General features: G+C 29.4%; 1 protein-coding gene across 1 annotated transcript; it reads left to right on the top strand.

Moving 5' to 3' along the window:
• The first annotated feature begins 5,431 nt into the window (after positions 1-5,431).
• On the top strand, positions 5,432-8,127 carry LOC112754168 (geraniol 8-hydroxylase). The gene is made up of 2 exons (XM_025801748.3): positions 5,432-6,440; positions 7,444-8,127. Exons 1-2 carry the CDS (start codon positions 5,544-5,546, stop codon positions 8,065-8,067), a joined length of 1,521 nt encoding a protein of 506 aa, XP_025657533.1. The 5' UTR covers positions 5,432-5,543; the 3' UTR covers positions 8,068-8,127.
• The last annotated feature ends 564 nt before the right edge of the window (positions 8,128-8,691 follow it).

Here is an 8,691-nt window from a genome sequence, read left to right as displayed (position 1 = left end):
TTATCTTTTAAAAGCGCTCATAGCAAGAACTAAATACAATAATTTTTAGGCAAAACTTTATCATTTATATTTTTAGTGAAACAATGGAACATTATCAGTAAATATTATTATTTTTAATTAATATTTAATCAATAATAATTTATATTATATTATATATATTTTATATATATAAAAAGAAATTTATATTTATATTTATTAAAATTTTATATACATAAATTAATATAATTTTATATTTATATTTTTTAAAATTTGTACATATAAATTAATAAAATTTATTTATTAAATATAGTTTAATATTTATATTGACTAAATAATAATTAAAAATATTAAAAATTACTGACTTTAAAATTTTTTTTAGTATTAATGAATAATGAATAATAAAATAAATTGAAAAATAAAAAAATCAAATCTATGCTTAATATGGTCAATTAAGTTTAATCATTGAGATGATGATATATAGATATATAACCTTTGAATATATAAGAGAAGAAACGGTTGCATATCTAAATAATAACCATGTATTATATTGCTCTTCTTCTTCTAGTGTCATTTGTATGGGTAATAATTCATGTCCTAATATCAAATATAGGAATTAAAATACCAAATAAATTAAATATCCTAAAGTTCCAGCAGGGCCTAGGCTCTTTCCTATCATAGGAAACATCCTAGAACTTATTTGCAATTAACCTCACCAAACACTTGCCAAGCTTTCTTAAATTTATGGACCCATAACATGTTTAACGCTTGGCAACATAACCACCGTAATAATATGATTGTTCAAATTCAGACCGATCTAAATTAAATTGTTTATTTAATTTAATTTAAATTAAAAATTGATTAAAATTGTACTAATTTAGATTTGATTGAATTCTATTTTTTATAAATTATTGAATCAAATTTTAAATTTATTTTTCATAATCAATTTAATACAATTTAAACTGCACAATGTGCTATGATATTATTATTTTATTATTATATTTACGATATTATACTTATAATATGTTTAATTTGTTATACATTTTTATATTATTTATATATTATTATTATTTAATAAATATTTTATGTTTAAAATATTATTTATTTTAACTAACTTATAATTTTATTTATATTATTATATTATCGTTAGTTTTTTGAGATATTATTGAGACTTATTATATTATTATTGATTATTTAAAATTTGATGTTGAGTCTTGTCATATGTATTTGATTTTTTTAATTTATAAAATTACAGATCTAATCCAATTCAAACCACTTGAAATTGAATCAGATTGGATCAAATTTTTTTTAAAAGATCATCCAATTCAAACCGCACTACAAATAAAATTAATGTTCGAATCGAATAAATTTTTGACTCAAAATTGATCCAAATCACACTACAAACACTAATTTAACAAATGCTATAAATCAATTTGTTAAAAACCATCGCTATCTGGTTCTAAAATGGTCGCTATTTGTTAGAACTGGTGCAGTGCATCTCCACAACGTTAATGTGTGAGTTACGGATTACAGATTAATATGAATCACAAAAGTCACATCTAGAATCTAAATTAAATAAATTAAAATTTTTATAATTAGATAGAAGTTAGCGTAAAATTTCAGGAACTAATATGAATTTTAATTCTAAAAAAATATCAAAAACAATACTACATAACTAATAACAAAAATTATCATTTTAACTAATATTATTTGACAATAAAAATATTTTGTACTAAATTTTAAATTTTAAATTTTAAATAATAATGCTATAAAAATAAAAATTTGACCTAAAATATTAACTAATATTAATAAAAAATATTAGTTTTTAATATTTAAAAAATAAAGTTAATTTTCCAACAAGATTATTTAAAATCCTTGATTATTACTATATAGTATGAAAGTTAGTTACTTAATTGGGAGTAGATTGTCTTGCTTTTATTTCCTCTGTATAAAGCCATAAATATCATTGCAAGCACTGTTCCTCATGCATGAAGTAGTTAATCAATGAGGCCGAAATGAAGAATCACCATGTGGTAATAATGCACTGCTAGCAACAGCCAATGTCAGAGCCACCATTCATCAGGACAAATATTAATAATTAATATAGTAATTATTAGTTACTGAAATAATGAATCACATATTTCGGTAGACTTTTAATTTTCATCAATAATAATGGATATATCATAGATAAGCCCATTTTTATTATAAAAAAAATATTTACTATAACAAATTGATTTAGCATTAAGGATAATCAGATAAATATTATTAATCATGAATATATAATTTTGCAAATGTCAATAAAATACTACTAATTTTTTTAATATATTATATCTAGAAGTAGTGTATCAAACCACTACAAAGGAAGTAGAAAATAGTGGCGGTTATTGTAGTGATTTGCGACGGTTTTAAGCTGTCGCGAAACTAGATTCTAGCGGTTCGTTAAGCGTCGCCTATTAGGAGATGGTTATATGATTTTGCAGCAGTTCTCAGGAACCGCTGGCACAACCGCCACAAAACCTAGCAATTTGCGTCACAATGTCTAACGGTGGTTTTAAATCGCCGCGATGTGGACAACAGTGATCCACACGAAATGTTCGGCGGTTTAAAACCGCCGCTGTTTAATGGCCACGATTTTGTTTAAATTTAATTACCGGCGATTTGAAAACGTTGCTGTTTAATGGCTAATGTTTTTTGAAATGTAACTGGCGGTTTAAAACCGCCGCTATCTCCCAACCTGAATTTTCAAATTTCTAACGGCTAGTTCGTAACCGCTACTATTTTTCGGTTGAATGGCCGCAAAAATACTGTACTGTACACTGGTAAACCACTCTGTTTTTTATTTTAATGTACATTTTTTTCATTTTTTTAGTCCTTCTTAATATTAGTAAGTTAAATTATTTTATATCCCAAAAAATAAATTGCAAGGTAAACGACAATAACAAAACCATTAATTTAATTAATATAATTATTCAAATATCAACAAATTGTACTCCTTACTAAGAGTTGCATAATCTAGAACATAAAAGTCTATAACTGAAAGAAGAAAATGTTCCATAATCCTAAGATCTACTTTCTATTCTGTCCCTCCAATGCACTCATCCATGCAGCGACGTCTGATGGCAGCTTCCTACCTTGCCCTTGAAGTAGACATATCAAAGCACTTTCCATTGCCTGCATCCTGACCTTCCCAGCTGCTACTTCATCCTCCACTGCCTGTCTTTTGGTCTTCTCGACTGCTACTTCATCCTCCACTACCTGTCTTTTGGTCTTCTCGGCTGCTACTTCATCATCCACTGCCTTCCTTTTCAATTTCTCTGCTGCCAACTTTGCTTGTAGTTCAAGTAGCACCCTTTGAGTTTCTTCCCTTTCAAAATTATTGATCGACTGATGGGAATTCATACCGAAGACTTGACTAGAAGTCAGCCCCAACCCCATGCCACGCATCCTATCCGGGTGCTCCTTTCCGAGAGCTTGAGCAAGCGAATCATTCTGAGACAACAGTCTAGAGGATTCATCACGTTACTCGATAGCCTCAATTCTTTCCTAGCAATTATAAGCATTTATTAGCAAGTCGCTAACCGCACAAACTTCCAATAAAATTTTAAAAACTAAAACATAGGAGACACTACTTCACGATTCTCAACACATTACTTACTCCAATAGCGCGAGCTGCATCATGGATTTATGTCCTATTAGATCTTTTGTGCGTTAAGAGATACAATTCTCCTCTACCAACTCTCCTTCCTTGTCGTTCCGACTGTACCAATAACCATGACAAAGTATTAAGTATAAGAACAGATAATTCAAAAACATTCCCAAAATTGGATTATCTCTTCTTCTCCGTGCCTAGCCAAGCTTTTCGATCCGTCGGTGTAGGTGTAAAGCTGCTTTGATCGATTCTCAGCATTTTTCTTACAAATCGCCTGTCATGCCAACAAATTAAGAGTTACTGGACACTAGTTCTGACTAACGCAATGTGACATAAATGGACTTTTTCTATTATGAAACAAAACTATATGACCTGTGTCTCGTCGGTATGGCGATAATTGAAAAACCATCTCCAATGGTCCTCAGTATTTCCATCTGAACGGTTTTCAATATTTTCTTCAAGTGAAAGTTCTTTGTCATAGAAGCGATGGTATAATCTGTTCTTCGTTTCCTTCCAAGCTCTTCCTAGCATTTTGAATATTATACGCTTTATAATTCCTCTACTATCTTCTTTAAAATGGAACATTTCCTGCAACATTAAAATTAAGCTGTGAGTAGTGTTCAAAGTATAAGTTTGGAATGGTACGAAGAAATAAAAATAACATTTTACCTTTACTATTTCATTATAGACCTTGTCCCTAGTGCGAACCTTTCTCCGGTCCTTCTCGCAGATTAAAAATTTGGTGTAGTCAAATCTTAGCAGTCTCATAACGCCGCTTAGTAGACTTGCTTCATCTTCAACTAATTGCAGTGCACTGTTAAATCTGAGCAATTCACCTAAATTACCAATCATTACATATATTATTATATAGGAGCAATATTACGTGGATAACAATTTTTTTTTATTTTTATTAATACTTAACTAATATTTTATATTTTAAATTTTAATAATATATAAATAAAATGTTAACTAAAAATATTATCCAATATCGATAAAAAATTATTTTCATAACATTTTTCATTATATATAACGACATCATCATCACTAGTTATATATGACCCCATAAAAATCTTTTAAGTAAGGACAATTTATTTTATCACAATATATCTAGAGAGTAGGGCCTCACTTTTTAAAACATAAAGTGAACAATAAAATACAAAATTTTCTCCTACGCATACATGCATGATTTTTCTCCATCCTCGGATACGATCTGTTCACATCATCGTGACTTACGCCAAAGTTTTCATATTTTATTCGGGAATAAATTTTTTGTGAATACTACGTATTGATAAGGATCGGATAAGGATAGAGATAATGTGTGTATGCGTATACCGTGTATATATATATATATATATAAAAGAAAGAGCAATGCTAGCGGCTAGCAATTTTTGTGATTGTTAGCCATCAACTAGTCATTAATGATGATTTAATGGTGTGAGATTGGTGTAAGATTTTATCTAATGGCTCACATTTTTCTGCTGGTTATATGCGGACCAAAATTCAATAAAACTGCTGGTCCTCTAGACTTTTCTTATAAGAAAAGTATGAGAAGCCAATGGAATATTTATATAATGTGTATAATAGATTATTTATTTGGTCTAATATGAATTAAAAAACGAATATTCAAAATAAAATATTACTAATTTCTCAAACACAATACACTCATTCTATCTAAAATAACCATTCGAGTACCAATGATAATAAACATCTGATATTCTACTAAATCGAACATCCTTATATACTTCCATTATATACATTGTATAAATATTCCATTGATTCTCTATACTTCCTCTATATATATATGTTGATATTAATTGGTTGATTGATTGGACGGAAAATAACTCTATATATATAGAGAAACTCTCATTAGTCACAAGCAAGAAGCTAGCAATAGAAAATATTATTGTAGCTAATAGCAATGGACTATGTTTCAATGCTTCTTCTATTGTCTTTTGTGTTGGTAACTATTCATGTCCTAATCTCAAACTTAGTCAAAAAAAAATCACCCAAACTTCCACCAGGGCCTAACCCTTTTCCAATCATAGGAAACATCTTAGATTTTGGTAATCAACCTCACCAAGCACTTGCTAAGCTTTCTCAAACCTATGGACCAATAATGACTATGAAGCTTGGTAACATAACCACCATAGTTATTTCATCTCCACAATTAGCCAAAGAAGTGCTCCATAAACATGACCAAATCTTCTCCAATAGGACTATCCCTGATTCTGCTACAGCACATGACCACCACAAATTTTCAATTGTTTGGTTGCCACCAACAACTCAATGGAGGAGTCTTAGGAAAGTTTGCGCAACCAAAGTGTTCTCAACACAAAATCTAGACTCGGCACAGGTTCTTGCTCTTCGTCGAAATAAGGTTCGTGAATTACTGGATTTTGTGAAGGAAAAAAGTGAAAAGGGGGAAACTTTAGATATTGGTGATGTTTGTTTTACGACCGTGCTTAATTCCATATCAAACACTTTTTTCTCTATGGATTTGGCTCATTACACTTCTCAAAAGTCACAAGAGTTCAAGGATGTTATTTGGGGTGTGATGGAAGAAGTTGGAAGACCTAATGTTGTTGACTTCTTTCCAATGTTTCGGTTGCTTGATCCGCAAGGTGCGCGCACAAGACAGAAAGTTTACTTTGGGAAGCTACTTAATTTTTTTGATGGTCTTGTAGAAGAAAGATTGCAATCAAGAAGTTTGAGAATGGGGTCTAAGGATTACAAAGATGTGTTAGATTCTGTGGTGGATCTCATTTTGGAAGGCAATTCAGAAGTTACCAGATCTCATGTGCCACATTTATTTCTGGTTAGTTTCCTTTTTTTTATGAAATAATAATAATAATAATAATAATAATAATAATAATAATAATAAAAAAGTTTGAAAAGGAAATAAACGTAGAAATTATGTAAATCATAATAATAAAGTGGTTCCAACATTAGTTGCGTGCACTAAATCTATAGAATTTTAATTGCACTAATTATATTATTAAAATTGATAAAAGTGCATTACATTGATTTTTAAACCGTGTACACTTTTTTCATATTAAAAAATATGATTAATTTAATTAAAATCTTAAAAATTATTTGAGTGTACTTTTAGGCTATTTTAGGCTTAACTCAAAAACACCTATTTTGTAAATTCCTAAAACAATTATATTATAAAAGACCAACTTTATGATCATTATTGATGTTTGTAGAACTTTTTACTTTTTTAGTATTTTTGATAATATAAAAAACCATTTTTCTTTATCTTTTCGTTCTCACATCTTATTAATTAATTTTAGAATAATATATATTATATAATCAATAAATATTATTATTTTTTTAGTATTTAATTAACAATAATTTATATCTATATTTATCAAAAGTTTTACGCTCATAAAATAATATAGTTTATATTTATATTTTTTAAATTTAATTTCTATACATAAATTAATAAAATTTATTTATTAAAAATAATTTAATATTTAAATTAACTAAATAACGACTAAAAATATTAAAAATATTAAAGTTACGAGCTCCCAAAAATTTCTCTTATTTTTAATATCAAACATATAAAAGATACAAGAAAGATGTATCTAATTCTCTCGCAACGAAAAAATATTGAAAAGATACGAGAAAGATGTATCTAATTCTCTCACATCTAATATTTTTCAAACTTTATTATATATGAAGGAAAAAATCTTTTGTCTCTATCATTAAGAGGATCAACAATCTCTTGCTCATCAATCATTTGTCAATAAACCTTACAATACATTTCATGCATCTATCTTTTGGATTTTTTTCTTAATAATTAATGATATTATTAGGATTTATTTGTGGCTGGAATAGACACAACATCAAGCACAATAGAGTGGGCAATGACCGAACTAGTCCATAACTCTAAAATACTAGTAAAAGTTAGAGAAGAACTTGAACAAGTCCTTGGCAAAGGTGAACAACAACTTGAAGAATCACATATTTCAAAGCTTCCTTTCCTAAGAGCAATTGTTAAGGAAACTTTACGTTTGCATCCACCTGCCCCATTTTTAGTGCCTCATAGGCCAGAAGATGATGTTGAACTATGTGGCTACATGGTGCCTAAAAATGCACAAATTCTAACAAATGTATGGGCTATGGGGAGAGATTCAAGTGTTTGGACAAACCCAAATGAATTCATGCCTGAAAGATTCTTGGAAAGTGAAATTGACTTTAAGGGACAAAATTTTGAGCTAATTCCCTTTGGAGCTGGAAGAAGAATTTGTCCTGGATTACCATTAGGGTATAGGAATATACACTTTGTGTTAGCTTCTCTTTTATTTGAATATGATTGGAAGCTTCCAAATAATGTAAAGCCAGAAGAGATGGATATGTCTGAGAAATATGGAATAACCTTGCACAAGGCACAACCTCTTCAAGTTATTCCTGTTTCCATGCATAACAATATCAAGTGATATATGTAAATTTAATTCGGACCATAAATAAAATAAAGTTATGAAAGTTAGACCCAACAATATTAATGGTTGAGAAGTTTGTTATAGTTAACCGGTTTATAGTTGCCTATGTTGTTTTATCTCTATGTTTTAGGCTTTTAGCTTTGTTACTGTGTGAATCTGGATGTTCCGAGGTATAATTTATCTTGCTGGAGCTCAGACCAGCCTTTTTTGGAGCGGAAGAATGGAACGTCTACTTGCTGAGGAGGCGGCATTGGGCACCTGCAAAGGAACTCTAACGCTCAAATAAGTAAGAGTGTGAAGTAATTCAGGGTAAAATTGAATGTATTGCGTACCTCTAACTTAGTAGCTTACTAGTATGTATATTGAGTTGTTGAGTCTTCTATTAGTACTTTGACAGTTGTGTAGAGAAATTTGCAGAGAGATTTCTGTGCCGATTTGGATTGACACGTGGTTATTTGATTTTATCCGATAAGTCGGTTAGGAGAGCAAAACATGTACTTCACATACTACTGATGTAAGACGTGTTTATTTAGTTTTAAGCAGATTTCGATTTATAGGTTTATTTGAGCCAAGTTATAGCCAATAGATCAAGATTGATTTTAAATTAATTAATTGTATCTC

The sequence above is a fragment of the Arachis hypogaea genome, chromosome 2 (genome assembly GCF_003086295.3).
Source record: "Arachis hypogaea cultivar Tifrunner chromosome 2, arahy.Tifrunner.gnm2.J5K5, whole genome shotgun sequence".
NCBI lineage: Eukaryota > Viridiplantae > Streptophyta > Magnoliopsida > Fabales > Fabaceae > Arachis > Arachis hypogaea.
This window is presented reverse-complemented; position numbering and strand designations above follow the sequence as displayed.

Excerpts from the sequence above, each read along its gene's own strand:
- LOC112754168 (XM_025801748.3), top strand. The coding sequence starts at position 5,544 with ATGGACTATGTTTCAATGCTTCTTCTATTGTCTTTTGTGTTGGTAACT. Across the intron at positions 6,441-7,443 it reads ATGTGCCACATTTATTTCTG|GATTTATTTGTGGCTGGAAT; the intron begins GTTAGTTTCCTT and ends TGATATTATTAG.